At 38.1% G+C, this 21,021-nt stretch overlaps 1 protein-coding gene across 3 annotated transcripts in view; it reads right to left on the bottom strand.

Annotated features, from left to right (window-relative positions):
* LOC110299026 (NACHT, LRR and PYD domains-containing protein 9C) overlaps positions 1-18,051 on the bottom strand; it is a 33,151-nt gene extending 15,100 nt beyond the window's left edge. The window contains exons 1-5 of one of the 3 annotated variants that reach the window (XM_085840961.1): positions 17,781-18,051; positions 7,031-8,612; positions 5,012-5,176; positions 3,176-3,340; positions 760-927 (exon numbers count right to left, since the gene is read on the bottom strand). In XM_085840961.1, coding sequence (XP_085697087.1) covers positions 760-927; positions 3,176-3,340; positions 5,012-5,176; positions 7,031-8,612; positions 17,781-18,051 — 2,351 coding nt within the window. Of the gene's footprint in view, positions 1-759; positions 928-3,175; positions 3,341-5,011; positions 5,205-7,030; positions 8,613-17,780 lie in introns of all 3 variants that reach the window. The other 2 variants (XM_085840962.1, XM_085840963.1) reach the window with 2 other exon arrangements.
* Between the last annotated feature and the right edge of the window lie 2,970 nt (positions 18,052-21,021).

Here is a 21,021-nt window from a genome sequence, read left to right as displayed (position 1 = left end):
TACCACAATAAGAAAATTCCACAACTGTGCTCATGTACAAACACAAAGGCACTGAAAATAATGTGTAAAACTAACCCCAAGCCATGTGCACCAACACAGCATGTAAATAAATTTCAGTGTTGAGCTTGGTGACAATTACCCATATTCATAAAATGCAAATATTTCAAAAGAAATTTAAACACTCTCTTCATAAGCAGTACACATAAAGGATGCTTAATTTGAACTAGTTTTCTTTGATAAACAGGTGTCTCTATAATTGTCACTATTCAATGTTCCTACATTTTATATGATTGTTCATATCTGTAAGCCCCACAGGTATGTATTACTGCATTAATACATGATCACAGAGCACATAATACTGTGTGTCTCTAGACTCTTCCTCTTCCACAAGCAAGGTGCCTTTGAGCACATTCTCCATCTTAAGGCCTTTGATGGAATAGTAAGTTATCCAGTATGGCTTCCAATCTCTTTCCCGATGCCTCATCTTTATTCATGATAATTACATTCACTAAGCTAAAATTATGTAAAAGAAGTTTCAGAAGTAGCCTTGACTTGTCTGAACTGAGTTTCATGGTATCTCTGCTTGCATTTGCTCAACTTACTGGTATGACATCTGAGGCATAGATAGTGACAGAGTCTAATTGCATAACACAAGTTCTCCTGTATTCCTTAAAGAGTATGTGACCACCTTTATGATCCTCAGACCAATGTGTAGCATTCTGCAACATTTCCAGGGCATGCTCTCCTAGAATAACTCACATCAGTGATTCCAGGACACAGCTTGGATCCTTCAGCATTTTACACAGTAACATCACTCCTTTGTTCTTCAAGGGATTTTCAACCAATGAGAGATGTTTCACCTTAGAGTTGATAAGGAAAGTTGCAATTATGCCACAAGCCTCACTTGATATGTCACATTTTCCCAACCTACATGTGAGAAACATGTCACAGGTTAGGAATAAAATCTTTAGGTGATCTATATAAGACTGTGTATTGCTTAGACAAATGCCCCAGATTCTAATACCAGTGCAGACCTATATTATAGGCTTATTTAATTTATAAGCATGATTGCTTAGCTATCATAGTGAATTTATAGAGTTCTACTGATTGGGAATAAGCCCAAGCCAGTAGTTTTCAGTTATGGGTGATTTTTACTCTCTAAGATCTATTTGAAAATGTTTGGTGATATTGGTTGTCACAACACTCAACAGAAAGAGATATAGTGTTCCTGGAATGTAGTAGACAGAAGCCATGTCTTTAATGCACATATGGACCCCATCACTAAAATATGATCTGCAACCCTATAAGTCTGATTACTCTTAACACTTACACACACACACACACACACACACACACACACACACACACACAAACACTTCTCAAGTCTCTCACAGTTACCCTCCCTTCTAGATTTCTGGTATCAGTTATAAAGCCCATTGTATCTAACCTGTGGTTCTGATCAATCAGCTACAGGTTGACATTCTTACATTCTTCTCATTGTGTTTAGCTTTCTGAAGATGTCATGAATCTTAAAGGATGTCTCACATGCCAGTTTAGTATATTCAAAAGATATGATAAGGATAATAGAAACACTCAGAGAGAACATGTGCATAGAAAATCTCTAGAAGGATCCCCAGAACAAGAACCTTTGCTTCATGGATGCAGTGTGCTCCACGTGGATATATTTCTAATTTCATTCTATCACCATGATAAAACACTCTCACCAAAGCCAACAGGAGATGATTGGGCTGATAACTTCCAGGTCACAGCATCACTGAGACAATAAGCACAGGAAGCTGGATTCAAGATTTATGAAGGAGCTGTTTGCTGGTTTGTGATTAGCTAGCTAGTCTTATTAGAATATAACCACCTGCTCAGTTAACCATGCCCAGACACAGTAGACTGGACCTTCTTATGTCAACTAATCCTTACCAACATTCCCAACATTCCATTCGAATAGACAATTACTGAACCAAGGGTCTTCTTCAGGCCAAGATAACAGTTAATGCTAAGCAGGATGAAAACTCTGAAGTTTGGTTATTTTTAAATGGACACGTTTCTATGTAAGCATGATCGGATCACTCCAAACTGAAGTACTCGTGGAGGACAGGCAATGAGAATGATAGTTACAGAACATGGTGCCAGCTCTGTCCTTGCGGGAAATGGCCACTATGAAGTAGCTCACCAAAGATCACCTCATTAGAATTATAGTTTATCCCATCACCTGGAAATTGTAGGAAACTTCATGTCTGGAATCAAGACAACAGTCCAAATAGAGGAAATATTTCTGCTACCATCACTAAGCACTCATGAAAATACAAAGGTTTGTAATCCCTTTACACAGCTGGGAAAAAAGTACAAACTGCATATTGCCTAACATAAGCCACTGTAGCACAAATGTTAATGGTGTTAAACACACATCTGAGTTATCATGTCACTTAAAGTGACAGTCCATCTATACCCTTCCAAATTCTCTGAAGTCTCACACAATTTCCACATAGCCCAGTTACAGAGCTGCTTCTTATCTTTCTTCTCTAGCCTCCCATCAAGGGCCATGTGAAAGTTTTATTAATCAATAGTTTCTATGCTGATAAGTTTTTACCAAGCACCTCTACAAGTTGACCTCTGATTTCTATGAGGATCATGTCTCATGCACTAAGTAAATAAATAGAATAAAATTCATATATTGTATTATGTTGGTATTCAAGCCATTAGGAAAAATAAGCCATCAAAAAGGGGGAAATTTTTAGAAGGAAATGGGAACCAACAGAATTTAAATGAATTTGACAGGAACATTTTATAAACATGCCTAAAAAATGTCCTAATGGGGAATCTGGAGATATGAATCAGCAGTTATCACTTGCTGCTTCAACATAGAACTAGAGTTCAATTCTAGGCACCCACACAAGATAGTATATAATTGCACATAATTCCATCTCCAGGAGACCTAAAGTCCTTTCCTGGCTTTTGAAGGCACCTGTATACAGGTGTTTGCATACAGTGTCTGCATACATGCACGCACACATGCATGTATGCAAAAAAAGGGAAAATGAAATAGTCAAAATGAAACTTATTTTCTACAACATGTGCTAAAAAACATCTAAAGTTAAGCCTTCAAAGTGATTATTCAAAATCATTATAAGGAAACTACTGTATGAAAAATTCATTTACTTACAAGAGCTCCTCCACTCCACATGTTGAACATTTCAGAGCTGAGCACAGCATCTCAACCACATCATTAGAGAGATCAGTGCCATACAGGTTCAGGTATTTCAGTTGTGGTATCTGAAGAAATGTGCAAAATAATGAACCATCTCCAAAGTTAGTCATGAAGGAACAACTGTGAGATAAAGACCAAATTTCATATTATACCAACATGTGTGGGTCCATGGCAGAACAACTTACATAATCCTTTCCCAGGCTTTGTTTTACACACTGTGTTTTTGGGGGCATTCTGGCTACCCCATAAATTCTTATTGGTTGTCTCTAGGTACCAGATAAGCACTAAGGCTCAAGCTACTCAGATCTTTCCCTTTTATTCCATTTCCCTCACCCACCCACATCTGCGTAACACTTAGAACATTGTAAGGAGACTCATGGTTATCTTCATATTAAACTCTACATTGCCTTGTCACAGGTTAATATGGTTACCACCTCATATTGTTTTGGTAAAAGGAACCTGAATGGAGCAATTGCCTCCATCAGATTGGCATGTCTGTGGGGCATGTCATTGATCAGTAATCAGGGTAGATACATAGTTGTGAGGGGCATTACCCCTGGGAAATTAAGTCTAATATGAATAAGAAAGGTTGTGGGGGCAGGTCATGGGAATTCAAGCCAGAAAACAGCATTCCTTTATGATCTCTGCTTCAGTTCTTGCTTTCAAGGTCCTGCCCTGACTGCCCTTGATGATAGTTTATGACAAAGGAATGTTAAAAAAAAAAGCATTATTCTCCCCAAGACTGCCATTCATCACAGTGTTTATCATAGAAACAGAAAACAAAGCAGAATTACATTGTATATAAAATACAAATACTTAAGTTTGTATTAATATTCCCAGCCATATATCCCAAAAGAATGACCCATTTCTCTTTAAGAAATAAAGTTTTCCCTTTTTTTTTCTTTTTCTTTTGTTTTGTTTTGTTTGGTTGGTTTGTTTTGCTTTTTTGTTTGTTTGTTGTTTTTTGGCAGAGGTTTCACTTTAAAGCACTGGTTGTTCTGAAACTCCTTCTGTAGACCAGACTGGGTTCAAACTCAGAGATCTACCTGCCTCCCTAGCACTGGAATTAAAGGATATGCCACCATCAATGGGATTATTAAGCACTATATTTTAAGGCATCATTATCATAGGATGGATTCCAGAATTTAAGAAAATTAGATATAATTGTTTTTTGTTTGTTTGTTTGTTTGTTTGTTTGTTCTCTTTGTATTTATTCACTTTCAAGATGGGAAAAGTGTAGCCAAACTTTTAGGCATTTCCTGCCAGGCCAGGGCATGTTTCCTCATGATGACAAATATCTGTCATCATGAAGATTAAGTAACACTGGGCTGGACAGATGGCTTAGTGGTTAAGAGCCCATATTGTTCTTGCAGAGAACTAGAGTTCAGTTCCCAGAACCCATTGTTAGGAAGCTCACAACTGTTTTTAGCTCTAATTCCAGAGAACCCAGTTCAGATGCAAGCATACATATTCACATTTAAAATAATTAAATATAGACCTTTAATTAGCATTCATTATAGTCCTTATAACATAGTCAATACCTGCCTAGTTTTATTTTAGTGCACACACATACACACACACACAAGATGTATAGGCATTTTAAAAACTATATATAAATCAGATGTATGTATGTGTGTGTGAGACACAAACCTTCAAATATATGACTCTTGGTACTATTATATTTACTACTTTTGATTTTAGTTCTGCATTTATTTATGTATTAATTGTCTCCACAAGGAAGAGGGAATTTTTCTTCTATCTACTTAAAGAATGAATGACTACCAAACTTACAACAATCTTTGGAGCTTAAAAACAGTCAGAGGCATAGTAGGAGTTGGAGACAAAGAATGACAGAGGACCTCTATGACCTTTTCATTGAAATGACAGCTGTCCAGATCCAACACACGTAAGTTACAGAAAAGAATGGATAACCTAGTCCAATTGATGGCTGAAAATCTGCAATGAGATAACACATCATTATTCTCTAGTGGGTAAATTCAAGATATTCCTAAAATAGGCACATCACTCCCAACCCTTTCTCAAAACTGGCAGTTACCCTTGACACTGGAAAAAATTCATACAAGCAAAGTGGGTCCATATAGCATAGTGATTAAGAAAGTGATCCCTAGGGCAGGAAATGCCTAAAAGTTTAAGACCATTTCATGTTCTTGAATAGGACCCAAGTTTGATTCCAAGAATCCATGTAGAAGCCCACAACCATTTGTGACTTCAGTTACAGAAAATCTAATCATCTCTTCTGAGCTCCACAGACCCTGTACTCACATGGTACATAAACATATATGCAGGCAAAACACCCATCGTATTTAAATAAAATAAAAAAAATCTTCTTCAAAAAAGGGGAGTAGAGTAGAATAGAGAGGAGAGGAGGGAAGAAGAGACAATGTGAGGAAATACAGGGAGAACAAATGAAAGGAAAGGAAAGCAGGGAGGGAAAAGAAGAGAGAGAGCACTGTGATACAAAATGCCATCTGAGCATTGAATATACATTGCAGTCTTGATCCACAGCAGCTATGGATGCCTTATTTGGCCTGCAAAAGACCATGCCTCATACCAGTCAATATAAGGTGGGGAGAAGGTCACACAGATCTACTTCTCCCAGCTGAACTATTGGCTTCTGGAGAAGAGGAGTCACCTTTTGTGTTACACCAACAAATGAGCCCACCATTGTCTAACACACTGTTTTAAACCCATAGACTCACTTAGTTTAACCCTAAACTCCATAGCTGACAAAACAAAAAGATGTCAGTGTGAGAAAGGAACTTGTAAAGAAGTCAGGTGATGAGATAGAAGGGAAACAGAACTGAATAGAAAGTGAGAGTAACCAAATTCTCTCTATATATAGGAATAAAACTACAAATCAATGCACTAAATAAAAATTATAATAAAGAGAGGTGGCTTGAAATGAGATAAACTAGAATTAAATCTCTGCTGTGGATTCATTACTACTATCTATGATTCACTGCTGAAGGCATCTAAATTTACCAGGTTCGCAAGCTCCTCCTCTTTTAGTGAGAAATGTAACTTTTATGTGAATTAGTATAGATGTTTGGGACTCCTGATGGAACTGCAAACTATGTCGAGTAAGATTTACACATTTTGATCAAGTATGAGCTAGCAGACTAAATTTAATATGTGACAAGTCAACTATGAAACATAGCATGAGCACCACCTTAAAACATACACAAATTCTCAAATCCTGTCCAATGTAATCACCAGGACACTCTAAACAGTATGAATAAAGGAAAAGTGTCAGGCACTGAAATGAAGCTGCTTACCTTTCTACCTAATACTGGCTGTGTGGTAAATTTCTTCTTTGTATAAATGGAGGAACTTAACACATGGAGGGCCACACAGCTCCAAACAGCAGTATCAAGGCTCAATAGAAATCCTTTCTGACTATACCATCTAAACAATCAAGCATAGACAAGTAATAGCTTTGCCATGCTGGAGAGAGGGTTAAGTGGGTAAGTATATTTGTTGTGCAAGCAAGAGAACTTGAGGTCAGATTCACAGTACTGACGTAAAAAGATGGACATGGTTGCTTGAGGCTGTTGCCCAGCATTAGAAGATGGAAACAGGTAGCTCCTGCTATCTTACTGGTTAGTTTGCCTTGTCAAGATGATTAGAGACTGTCCCAAGGTATTAAGGCAGAGAACAATAGAGAAAGATACCCATGTCTTCCTCTGGCTTCATCATGAATTTGCATTGACACATCTATAAAATATTGCTCTGGATAGTAAGGCAGAAGAAAAGTCAAGTACAGTAGACAAGGCTTAGAGACATACTCACTTTTGGTCCAGTTTAAAGTTTTCTAAGCTACCATATTCGGGATCATAGATTTCTGAAAAAACTTTCTTTTGTATATGCAGGTGAAGGATTTTCAATTTTGAGGCTCGCAGCAGACTGTATTCAGCTGCTCCTAAATCATCACTATCACTAATATCAACAGTAATTTCTTCAAATAGGTTCATCACTTGATTTACAAATCTTTCCTCCTGGTTTTCAATTAGACAGAAGAACAGCTTCTTGGGATGCATCAGTTTCTCATTACACTCTGGTTGACTGAGACTTTTAAGGTATCTAATGATCTCCTCTCTTACTGTTTTGAATGATATATTGCCAAAGCATGGTTTAAGCAAAGCAAGCACATGTTTAGTGGCAATTCCAAAGAAAAATGTCTCTGCATGGGTCCATTGGTTCTGTTTATGAGCATATATTTCTCCTAAAAGTTGAGGTAGGCTTCCGATAACTGGGTGATATGTGTCTTTGTCCTGTTTGAGAAAATAGAACAGGGTAGCAAAGTACCACTGTAGTGTAGAATGATAAAACATAATGTTGTTACCTTGAATTTGCAGAAATTTCATTTTCAGCCATACTGTCTTATTAGATTCATATATCTTATTCCTCCTGAGGTCCTCAGAGTCAAACACATATACCTGTTTCCACATTCCCTCTGCAGCCAAGGTGCACAGGGTCTTTAATTGGGACCTCTTGTATTTAGATGAGCCCAAGTCAAATATTGATTTGAATGCACTCACTATAAATATTGTGTGGATAGCTGATGTTGATTCACTGGAAGAGATTACTTCCTCTCTCGAATAATGCCCCCACATTAAAGAACTACAGATCATCCACAACATACTAGGATTGCTGCATAAAGTAAACAATGGTTCATTTTTCTTTAAATCCTTAAAGACTTCTACACCCAACTGAATTTTGAAGAAGGACACACAATAGAAATATATAGATTGTTCAGATAATCCTAACATAATGATCTCCCTAGGATTCTGCAGCAAAGGAATAATTTTTGAACAACTTGACTCTCCCAATTCAAGAAGCAGAGAGCATTCTGGGAGCATTATTTTCTGTAGCAAACTGCTCAAAACATTTTGTGTTGGCAGCCTCTTCCTCCAATCATTGCACAAGTTTGTCCTGAGTTCCAATTCAAATTTCAGGTAATCAAATCCATCCAGAACAAACAAGACTCTCTTTGGATTGGATAAAATGTCATCCAGTGTCTCAGAACACTCAGGCAATTTACTTGAGATAAGCTCAGCTAAGCTTAACTCTGTGGTTTTGTTAAGTGAGAAGACAGAGAAGAAGAAAACATAATGAAACCGGTTCTGCAGTAAAACTCCTGATGCCCAATCCAACATTGCTTTTCTTAAAAAAACTGTTTTTCCTTTTCCTCTAGTACCTAATACAACGGCAGTAGTTGGGTCTGACTCAGAATCAAATATGTCCAGTAATGCTTTGTATTGACGATCTATAATGATGTTGTAGCTTCTATCAGGCATATAAGTGTTGGTCTCAGATGTCCATATGTGTTGAAATAAATTCCTCATAAACTCTTTGTATTTATTTTGTTTATCTGGGTTTGATGAAATCAGAATACAGGGCAATTAGGAATAGAATAGTCCTAAGAATGAATCACAATATTTCCTAAATACATGTCTAATGAATAATCTATACTTCTGCATGACCATGGGTTCTGAGGTGAGCAAATAAAAGGAAAGCCACCCTCACCTTCTCCTGCAATAACTTCCCATTTCCATTCATGTGAACCTGGTGTAGGTTTCTTTCCCATTGAACTACAAACAGAATGGTTAGGGCCCCACCCAACCCTAACCACTCAACCAGTTCTTTCTATACCCACATCTCTAGGTAGAAAATACTATTGCATACAATTCTTTCCATGCTGGGCCTCCAATCCCCATGCTAGATATGGCATATGAACATTCAAGGCCAATAGAAAAAGGAAGTCCTCAGAAGGCAGGGCCAGTTAAAAGAAAGAAAAATCTGGATCCCCTTTAGAGTCAATTGTATGTAGGACTCCTTCTCTACCTGACAACTCTATAATACCAATAAACTTTGATTTCACATTCCTTAGAATTCTTCCTGCTTTTACATGCTTTAATTGACAAAGAAAAATTACTCAACTAGTCAGAATTATCTTGGTACCCAACATGGGTCCCACACCGTTTTCTCATATCCATGGTTATATTTCATATATTGTCTTTAAAAGCATTGTGACCAAACTTATAACTCACCTCTGAATAGCAGCTACTGTAAAGCATGAATTCTGTGTATTTATTGCATTTCAAATTTACAAAGGGCATGGTACCTCCCAGGAGAAAATCTGTAAGTATTTCATTTTTACATGCTTTTATGAGGTAGGACTTAGATTGTTTCTATTTAGTCTAAAAGTGAGGAAAGCTAACTTTTAGCCTCCCTCAGCCCTGAAGCAGGCTGATCCAGACTTTGACCTTGCTGCTACTAAGGAGATTACCTAGGGTGGAACCTTCCAACCTAGATGGCTCTTTTGTTCTGTCACCTGCCACTGCTCTCTCCAAGACACTGCTACCTGCTGAGAAGCCCCTGAGATATTCCAGAGGAATATTCTATCCTGCAGTAGCGTACAGGCTGGCTCCAGACCCCAAGAATGGACTGGAAGGGGATGGGCCTTCCCCCCTTGTAAGCACACTCTCTTAGTAAACTGGCGGGCCTTGTACAGAATCATGTCTTGGTCTCCATTAATCTCTCGCTATCTAAGTCTCTTATATCCCCAGCCTGCCTCCCAGGTGTACCCCGTGCAAGTAGGTCGCAGGCTGCCATACAACAGATCGGCGTCTGAGCCAGGGACCTTGGGAACGGCAGGAAAACACTGAGGAAATCGCTGTCTTGTATGGAGCTCCAAGGAAAGGAAAGAATCAGAGATTGTATCAGGCTCGGCGAGCAACAGGTATTTATGCTAGTGCTGGCTTTAAACTTCATTTTTTTAAAAAGTGTTGCTGGAGGTACTGAACGATATGGGCTAAGTTTGAAACATTGCTAACCTGGCACTTTTTCCACTTAGAATTTGACAGCGAAATATGTGTGAGACTAGAAACTGTGAATCAGGTGGTTGTCTGCAGCTTTTAAAAGCTGTTTCAGACGAGAGGAATAGGGATTAAAATGATGAAACAGGCAGTTTTCCACAGTCGAGAACTGCATCAGGCTAGAGAATAGGGCTTAAAATAATGGAGTAAAATATATAGAGGAAAATGGATTTTGAAACGCTCCCAGACACAGAGAGAATTCGGGGGACGCCCTGCTTTATTCTCTCTGGCTCTACAGCAGAAGTTCTCTGCCCTCTTTGTGTTGTCTAATGTCTGGTGCACCGGTCCATTTATGTGTCAATTCATGTGTGTTTTTGTTTCATTGTCTGAATGACTGAATGCTCTGTGTTTCATGTTGGAAAATAAAGATGTCTAAAACTTTATCTGCTGGCTTAGCAAGAGAGTGGCCACTCTTTAATCAGGCACAGCAGGAGGGCTCCGGCTGGAAAAACATTTTTTTTTTTTTTTTTTTTTTTGAGAAAGGGAGTCTGCAGCCTCTTAGTTTTGGGGCAAAAAGCTGAGAGATGGTTTTTTGCCTGGAGAGTTCTCTGCAATTGTGATTAATGTGTTTAGCAAATGACAAAGTGCTTTTTTATCTTATAATTATAGCTAGAAAAATTAAAATTCTTTGATTGGTCTAAATTTATAAGACTCGTGTAGCCACTTCATTTGGTTTTTTACTGGACTTAGAGGTGTAATATGCTCTGTGTGTCTTCATCGTAGTGTATTAGTTTATAAGTTATCGGCTATGATCAAAAAGGTGTAACACTGGTTACTAGAAATTTAAGTTTTAAATTGGCAACTGTCTTTCAAACACGTGGCATAAAGCAGGCCAAAAAAATTAGGCCTCTAAGGATACTTCTAGTTGAAATAATATTTAATGTGATTCTTATCCTTGAAAGTAGAATTAAGATAAGATTCAAAGCAATGTCTCTTTAATGAAGCATTAAAATTTGCACTGCCATGCATTCATAGGTATAAATTGGCAGCCAAATTTCATGATAGTAATGCCTCTAACATTTATTCTAAGGGGATAAATTGTTTTGAAGTTGGGTTTTTCTTTCCCAAAGTTGTAGTTATAGTCTAATATTGCAAAAGAAACTTAAAATTTCTAAAATCTGTCCTCACAGCAAGAGGAACAAATCTCAGAGCAGCCTCTGTAGTCCTTGTGTGACTTTCTTTTGTCTTGCAAACAGTGTTCCTGGGGGAGGTTCTTGAAACTTGCCTCTCCTTGCCTCCAGGGAAATTTTCTTTTGGCTGAAAGAACACTGTTGCAGATCTATCCAGATGTTTTTCTAATTAAAGTTCTAATTCAAAGTTTATAAAGGGTCAATCAGACTATAGAACTTATAAAGGCATTACAATCTGGCTTGCCTACTTCATGTAAGGTTATTATAGGTTTAAAGGTTTGTTTTTTCCCTTGCTTGGTAAAGGGTTCACTTCTAGTGTGAACTGGTGATCACTGGAAAATTTTGCATCTAGGTATGGCTGAGATGACTTTACATTATGTAAGAAAAATTTTTATCATCTCTGCTTCAATATAAGAAGCTAAGAGTTTGAATCTTTCAGTGTATATTGTTTTCTAAGTGGAAAGTATTTTATTAGTAATGCCTCTCAAGGGAAGTTTACTTTAAATCCTTGATCTCACACAAGGAGCTTTTAGGTTCTGGGGAGTAGCTGTTGCTCCAGAAAGATTCAGAGGCAATATTCTTTTAATACTTAGGGTTTTACTTATACCATAATATCGTGGTACAGAAAATCTAAGAAAGATAAATTGATTTGCTTCAAAATTTTATTTTCAAAAGCTTCCAGGAAATGTTAATTGGCTAAGACCTTACCTTAAAGTCACCACAGGAGAACTTTAGCCTTTGTTAGGTGCTATTAAGTGAGACACAAATTAACTGACAAAGAACAAAAGGCTTTGCAGAAAATAAGAGAGCTTTTATCATTGTTATCAATTATAATCAATGGTAATTAAATATTACCTGCTTATTTTAGTTATGTGCCCACAACAATTGACAAGAGAAAACATTGTTGTAAAATCATACTTCTTCACCTCAAAGTAAAGTTTTAACATCTATTAAGGCCTCTGTGGTACTAACAAAGAATTATAAGATAAATTCATATAGTTTGGAATAACTATAACAAAAACTGTCTTAAGAACCTGACACAGTGTCTGTTCCTTGTTCAAAACAGCAATTAAATTGGTTATTACAGAATATTAATAATTGATCTATTGCATACCATCATTTTAAATAAAATTGACAATCAACATCCCAAAGATAAGTTACAAATTGTTTTTATGCATGCTTTTGTATCTTCTACAAATTCATTCTGCTGCTGGGCGTGGTGGCGCACGCCTTTAATCCCAGCACTCGGGAGGCAGAGGCAGGCAGATTTCTGAGTTCGAGGCCAGCCTGGTCTACAAAGTGAGTTCCAGGACAGCCAGGGCTATACAGAGAAACCCTGTCTCGAAAAACAAAAACAAAACAAAAACAACAACAAAAAAAAATTCATGCTGCATGCATCCCAGTTACTGTGTTTAAAAACAACCCCTCTACGGGAAATAAGTAGATGTGAATTAGATCACACATTTATTCTTTTGAGTTTCCTCCTGTTTCAGTACAGATAATTAAGTTGTGTGCTGTAGATGGTGTTTTAAAATGCTGAACATTCAAACCTTAATTTGTATACTAATGGTCAATATTATATCTTAGAGTTCACAATTGCTTAAGATTGTTCGTCCCTCAGATGCTATTAATTCTCAAATTTGAAATTGCTTATGCATATACAACTCATAAGAAAAAATGCTATCCTTTTAAAAAGGCTGTTTTTGGACATTTAATAAATTGTTCTGAATTGTCTGGACAAGACATCTTAAAGCAATGCCATGCTGGATTTATATCTCAAGCAGTCTATAGGTTCTACATAGAAGATGGATTGGATATATAATCTCACTCTTTATATATTCAAAACAGTTATGGTTTAAGATAATATTTTGGTATTCTTGGAACATGTGCATGTCAAATTGTAAAAAAAAGAATTTGCTCTTAGTTTCCTCAGTTACTACTTGTGTCCACATAATAGTGTTAATTCTTGAGGACTTATACTTAATCAATTGCTACAAATAAATGCTCTTATTTCTGATTAATAAATAAATAAATTATGCACATGTGACTATTAATAACTTTTCAAGCTTTCTAGTTACAACTGCTCTTGAAGAGAAACAATTGAAAGTTCAATTAGTCACTACCCATGTTACATTAATACTGACTATAACAGTCAAGTATTTGAGATGTTTTGTCAACAAATTATTAATTCTCAAGGACAAGGTATTGTGGAACTTTAAAACTTTAGCTTCTTAAAAGACAAAGAAGGGGGAAATTATATCTGCATACATATTATTTTGTGCATTCCCATGCACATTATTTAAATCATACTTTTATTTTAGAATTTTGAAATTTGGATGTCAAAGAACTTAATAAATGCCTTATAATATCTTAAAAGGATCTACATATTGGCATATGGCTTGATCCTAAACAGATACCTTATTAGGAAAGGGAAAAGCATAGGTTCTTTCCACAGAATGCTGCCAAAGCATGACAACTGTCAGAAGGATTCATGTGACAAGCTGACCTGTGAGTTTACTGAGTGCCCTGACGGTGGTGACAAGAAAGCTGAATTGGTTATATGTTTTGACCTACCTTTGCTTGCCTCTGTCCCAGATTGGACAAACTAAGGTGCCTTGCTTCAAGCTTTTTAATCTTATGGGACATAGAACATTAGAGACCGTGGAATCTGACTTAGAAAGATTAGTCACAGGAAACAGTTATAGTGATTCTTCTCCCTCCCTCATTGTGACCAGTTATTCTAACTCAATCTTGGACTGGTCTAGTAATAATTCCAATATTAGAGATTCCTATTGAAGACAGCTAAAAATCTTAATCACCTAGCAAAGTTAATTTGGAGCACAGCCTCCACTTCCAGAGAATCTCTGGCTTTTCTGCTAATTCTCAAAGCCAGCTCCCCCACACCTGGATGCCAGAGCCCTAGCTTGATTGTTGCTAATTTGCAACTGAATAAAGTGCCTGGGCTTCCACAAAGAAGCTTTTATATTGTTGCTTTTTGTCACGTACTTTGGCTGAGTCAGTTTGACATAGCGAAAGCTGGGAAACTGACCGATGAAGCAATGGGTTTCAAAGGGAACTCTCTTCCTGAAGTCTGACAGTTTTCTCCTCAAAATTTTAAAAATCATAATATTAATCCTCCACTCACCGTTAGTCTAATGTATAGACTCACGTGCACTCTATTAAGCATTACCTTATAGTAAATGCCTTTTAAGATTGAATTCTAACATAGCTAAAGCCTTTCCCAGTGTTCTAAGATCCCAGATAACAGCAAGGAGCTTAACCTATTCAGTAACTAATTTAGCTCTACCATAAAACAATAAAACACTAGCCATTAGCTCAGTTATCTGCAAAAAGAGACTAAAAGTCTCACTGAGATAGAAATATTTACTACAAACTACATTCCACACCAGAGCAAGTTGATATACTATCCTGATAATGGAAATTCTCCAAATTAGATAAAATTTAACAAGGCCTAGAGAATTTCGGGGTCAGTGACACTACATTACTCTTGAAGCCTGTCAAGAGTTAAACACCCTGGAGCAATTAACAAAGTGTAAAACTTTTGCCTGGTCAGGGCTGAAGCAGGTGCTAATCTCTAAGTAAGCATAGTCTTTTTAAAGTCACTCCTCTTGCATCTGGAGGGACACTTATCTATAACCTAAACATTTATCTGGTTCCTGCAAATTCTTTTGTAGTCACTCCTCTTGCACCTGGGAAACTTCAATGTACCGTATCTGTTATGTTTTACAATTTATGAAATTTGCTGTAATATAATAGTCTCATGTTTTACCAAGACATTACATTCAGATTCGACACCTCTCTTGTATGTGTGTCTCTGTCTGTCCCATCCGACTCTTTGCCCATCTGCTCGAGAGACTCTTTCCTACGCAGGCACGGGACCCAGAGGGTCTGCGGCAGCTTTTCACTGCCCCGCTTTTGTTTCTCAAGCAGGTCAGCCATGCTGTTCAGCCTGACTGCAGCAGATGTAAAGCCTCACCTTCAACAGCACAGGTGGCAGTTATTAATCTTCATCAAGAAGCATTCTAAGTACATATCATAGCTTTGGTCTGAATTGGGAATAAGGTGTGCTAATAGGGCCAGTTAGTCAATGATGGGCAACCAGATTTTGGAGCCATATCAATCTAAGACAGAGGTACATGCCAAGAGGCCGTGGTTTATTAATAATACACCACAGAGCTATGTTTGTGCAAAATAACACAAACAAGCTGCATGTATTGCTCCTTGATGGATAAAAATGGCTCGGGAATATCTGAGATCCTAAGGCAGGCACGGTCGCCTCACCATAACTCCCAGGCAGGGCTATGGAGCATAAATAAATTTTATGCCTCGGTCCGGCTATATTTATTATATAATCAGGGAGGAATTGTAGCCTTCCCCAGCCCTGAATCAGGCTGATCCAGACTTTGACCTTGCTGCCACTAAGGAGATTACCTAGGGTGGAACCTTCCAACCTAGATGGCTCTTTTGTTCTGTCACCTGCCACTGCTCTCTCCAAGACACTGATACCTGCTGAGAAGCCCCTGAGATATTCCAGAGGAATATTCTATCCTGCAAGTCACCTACAGGCTGGCTCCAGACCCCAAGAATGGACTGGCAGGGGATGGGCCTTCCCCACTTGTAAACACACTCTCTTAGTAAACTGGCGGGCCTTGAACAGAATCATGTCTTGGTCTCCATTAATGTCTTCATCCCCAGCCTGCCTCCCAAGTGTACCCAGTTCAAGTAGGCCACCGGCCAGCATACAACACTATCTTCAGTAAGTCATTTAAGAATCATTCTATTTACATTTTTTTCACTTTTATAAACATGTTTATAATTTTGTGCGTAGTCAAAGCAATATTTGCTTCAGGTAACAAGACAGTGAAACAAATTTTCAGGTTATAGGATTTCAAGTCTATGGGTAATAATCTTATTCAGATTGGTCTTGGTTAAATCATATGAATCTTGTATTTTTACATACATTATTTAATGTATCTAGATAAGTGTTCTCAAAAGATGATATTAAGAGAAAATGTTTCTCTGGTTATTCATAAAATTAGGTACCAGGCAGCTAGGACATGATCCATACTGCACTTGGATATTTTCTTATTAGCTTCTTTTGGTATCAGGCTTTCTGAAAGCAGGAACCTACTGTGTCCTGTCCTGAGATTTACTGAGACTTGTGTCAGTAATTGGTGCATTACAGATGTTGGTAATTTAAGAGAAATTGTTCTTTTTCCAGAGGATTTGGTTTCAGTTCCCAGTCCTGACATTGCCACTGTCAACTGTTAATTTCAGCTTCAGTGATTCCAGCCCTCTCTGGCCACCACAGGCATTGCCTGCATGTGGTGTATGTTCATATGTATAAGCAAAATGTTCATAAAATAAGAGATATAGTTTCAAAACAGAAAATGATATTTGTATGGAACTTTAAATCTGTTACATTTTTGTTGTATTTTGGGAAAAAAAGATTCCCTATAAATACACATTATAAAATGTTGAGTGTTGGGCTGCCAATACGTCTTAAAGGATGGGGCACACTGGACCGACATGCAACTCTAACAATTTGTCCTCTCATCTCCACACGCATTCAACAGTATACTCACACTAATATGTAAAATATATAAATATGGGTTGGAGTAGCAGCTCACAGGTTACAAGTGCATACTGTTTTGCAGAGGACCTGAATTCAGTTTTGAGAACCAAAATAAAATAGCCAATAGAGTCAACACAGAACTTAGGAAGTTAAACCAAAAGAGCATGAGTTCAAGACATGTCTAGTCTACCTAGTAACTTTGAAGCTGGCCTGAGCTTCATAGTGAAATATTTTCAAAGATAGAAAGAACAAACAAAAGGAGAGAGGGGGGAGAGAAGAAAGAAGGGCTAAGGAGAGAGAAAATGAGTGAGGGGGGATGAATGCCCATTTGTTGTTTTGAATATTATTTTTTTAAAAAGCAAATATGTGAACAATTTTCTTGGCTAGCGAAGGAAAACAATATTAATATTAGCATCTGCCTTACTAGTTTCAATGGATTCTACATTTTCTTTTCTTGGTAACAGTCATGTGCATTAGGACAGCCTCCCTGACCCCATTTAAAGGATGGTCTGTACATAGCACTCATTGCTCTCTCCAACCTTTCTCAACCAGTGGACAACTCAACACTGACATCACTTTCACATTATGGGTGTTAGCTTGGTGTTTTTAATAAGACACCCTAAGAGTGAGCATGGGGATGTCTGATTCTTTTACATGCTCTTGGGACACTTTTTCTCCTGCTTGCTTGCCTCATCCTGTTCAATATGAAGGTTTGTGCCTAGTATTATTGTAACTTGTTAGGCATGTTTGGTTGATAGTCTTGGGAGGACTTCCTTTTTCTGAAGGTAAATGGAGGAACAGTGGATGTAGAGGGGAGGGAAGGGTGATCAAAAAGAGTGGTGGGAAGGGAAACTGCAGTTAGGATGTAATATTTTAAGAAAGAATCTCCTATTTAGATAAATTTCTTCGTGTGTCCCCTTTCTCCCCATACTCACCTCTCCTTTCTATCTGAGCCATGGTTGAGAGGTCTTTCCGATTGACCTGTAGAAACAGGTTCAACACCATAGCCCATACCTGTCTTGGATAATGTGTGTACAATTGCATTACCAGGTCTTCTTTGGAAATATTCTCAATCTTAGTCCAGGAGAGTGGTTTGAGTTTAAATTTCTGTGGCTCTTTCTGGAGAAGCTCTTTAAATCTCTGGAACTCTTCATCACTGAGTTTTTGAAAATACTGCAGCAAGCCATAGCTGGATGAGTCAACCATCTTGGGAAAATGATCTCAGACTCTAGAGGTTGATACATTTTCAAAACCAAGAAATAAGTGACACTCGAGGAAAAAAAGACATCAAGAGTTCAGTCTTAACTTAAAAAGAGCCAAAGTTATTGATATCATGTGTACCTTCCTTCAGATATATGTGGATTCATCCTTTACTCTTTTACTATAATTTATATGAATTCATTGTTAAAATTAATGGCCAGAAACTGGTGGCACACACCTTTAATTCCAGCACTTGGAAGCAGACAGAGGCAGGAGAATCTCTGAGTTTGAGGACAGTCTGTTCTAAACAGTGAGTTACAGGACAGCCAGGGCTGCACAGAGAAACTCTGTCAGTCTCAAAAAGCCAACAAAATCAAACATAACCATTTATACTAAGGCTACAGTCAGAGAATGATAAACTGAATTTTTTCAATAAAGCAGTGAAGTTCATCAAAAGAGTCAAAGAAGTGGGGTTGACTTCTCCTGAAGATCCAGCTGTATAATTCTTAGGCATTTACCCAAAAGATGCCTTACCATGCCACAGGGGCACCAGTTCCACTATGTTCATTTATTTGTAATAGCCAGAAGCTGGAAACAACCCAGATGTCCCACAATAGAAGAATGGATACAGAAAATGTGGTTCATTTACACAATAACTCAGCTATTAAGAAAGAGGGCATCATGAGTTTTCAGGCAAATGGATTGAACTAGGAAATATCCTGAGTGAGGTAACACAGAAACAAAAGGATATGCATTGTATGTATTCACTAATAAGTGGATATTAGCCAAAAATAATACAGAATTCCCAGGATACAATCCACAGAACTCAGGAAGGCTAATAAGCTGAAGGGACCAAGTGAGGATGCCTCAATCACACTTGGGAAGGAGAAGAAAGCAATCACAGGAGGTATGGAAGGAGGAACCTGGGTAGGAAAGGTGACAGGGAGGGGAAGAGGAGAATATTATCAGATATGTGGGGGAGGGGGGCAGGACTGAAGCCCTGAGGGCCAGCAGAAAGAATGGAAACAGAGAACCTCTGAAGGTAGGAGGAAGGGCAGACTCTCTAGATGTACCAGAGACCTAGGAGGTGAGAGAGACTCTCAGGACTCAAAGGACCTTAGATGAAATGCCCTACAGTGGGGAGAGGGAACTTGTAGAGTCCACCTCTAGTAGAAAGACAGGACATCAAGTGGAGGGATGGGGTTGCCATTCCTTAGTCAAAAACTCTGATCCAGAATTGTTCCTGTCAGAAAGAACTGCAGGGACAAAAATGGAGAAGAGCCTGAGGAAAGAAAGGTCCAGTGACAGGCCCAAATTGGGGCTGGGGAGGTCCCATGGCCTGACACTATTAGTGATGCTATGGTGTGCTCACAAACAGGGGAATATCATTATTGCCCTCCAGAAGGCCCAACAAGCAGCTGAAAGAGTCAGATGCAGACATTTACACCCAACCAACTGACAGAAGCTGCTTGACCCCTGTGGTTGAATTACAGAAAAACTGGAAGAAGCTGAGGAAGAGGGTGACTTTATAGGAAGACCAGAAGTCTCACTAATCTGGGCCCCAGGATCTCTCAGACACTGAGCCACCAACCAGGTTGCATATACAACTGATATGAGACACATATACAGCAGTAAGTAAACTGCTGTGTCTGAACTCAGTCAGAAAAGAAGCACCTAACCCTTGAGAAACTTGAGGCCCCAGGGAGAGTGAAGGTCTGGTGAGGTGGGTGTGGCTATAGGGGCATCCTCTTGGAGACAGGGGGAGTAGCTGTGGGATATGGACAGTCAGGGTGTGGGCTGTGAAGGGGACAATATCTGAACTGTAAAATAAGATTAAAGAATAAATAAAAAATAAACACTGTTTGATATCGGATATTTTTAAAACACCTTTGGTCTAGGTTGAATAAGTCAAATATATTTTTAACTAAGGAAGTTTATTTGGGGAGGGTCTTTGTATGAATATATGTTTATGCACTGTGTTCATGCAGTATACATGGAGACCAAATGGGGGCACCAGATTCCCCTCAGACTGGAGTTAAAGTTGGTTGTGTACTACCATGTGGGTACCGGAAATAGACTCCAAAGGGATGGCAACCCAGAAGTTGAGAATTACTGCACTTGAGGATTATATTCAAACCGAGTAACAAAATGTTCAAAAGGTTCACATAGAACTCAGAAAATTGATTAGGATGACTCCTATTCAACACATAGAGAAGATCCATGAATACACATGTAAAAAATGAAGTTTGTTAATTGAATTTACAAAGGAGTCAGTCTAACTACAATCAGACCAAGACTGATAATACAATTGTGTTCCCCTTCCCTTATGGCAACTCTGTCCTAATATACTGCCACATATAATCAATCACACAAATCAGACTATTGCCCTGTCTTTCTGCATAACAGTTTTTAATCTTCTAAAACTGAAATCCTATCAGTTAAATAAGACGCTCACATTCCCTGACAATTGTTATTCTACTTTCAATCCTGAGGGCTTTCTTTCTACCCAATTGTCTTTGATTTATCATTTGAGACAGGGTCTCACTCATGTACCCTTGCCTGGCCTGGAACTTGGTATATAAACCAAGCTTGCTTCAAATTGAGATTCACCTGCCTAACTTCTAATTTTTGCTAGGATTAAGGATGAATGCCATCACACCCAGTCACTTCATTTTATAGAACGGATACATATTTTTGCATGGAATAATGAGTTTTATGGCTATGTTTTCATATAAACATATACTTTAACCTGCACCTTCCAACATTCCTTTACCCTCTGTCTCTCTCCATTTCCCTACTGGTAGTCCCTTCCACTCCCCTAGACAATTTACTTCTATTTTTCTGTCATAAATTATATAATATAAAATATTATAATATCATATATATGTCACACACACACACACACACACACACATACTCTATATAAAATCCCATGGTCCAAATGTTAGAGAAAAGTGCCTCGTGTCTTTTATGCTA

The sequence above is a fragment of the Mus caroli genome, unplaced genomic scaffold (genome assembly GCF_978045245.1).
Source record: "Mus caroli unplaced genomic scaffold, Mus_caroli_1 scaffold_8, whole genome shotgun sequence".
Lineage (NCBI taxonomy): Eukaryota > Metazoa > Chordata > Mammalia > Rodentia > Muridae > Mus > Mus caroli.
Note: the sequence above shows the minus strand (reverse complement) of the source record. Positions and strands in the feature narration are given on the sequence as shown.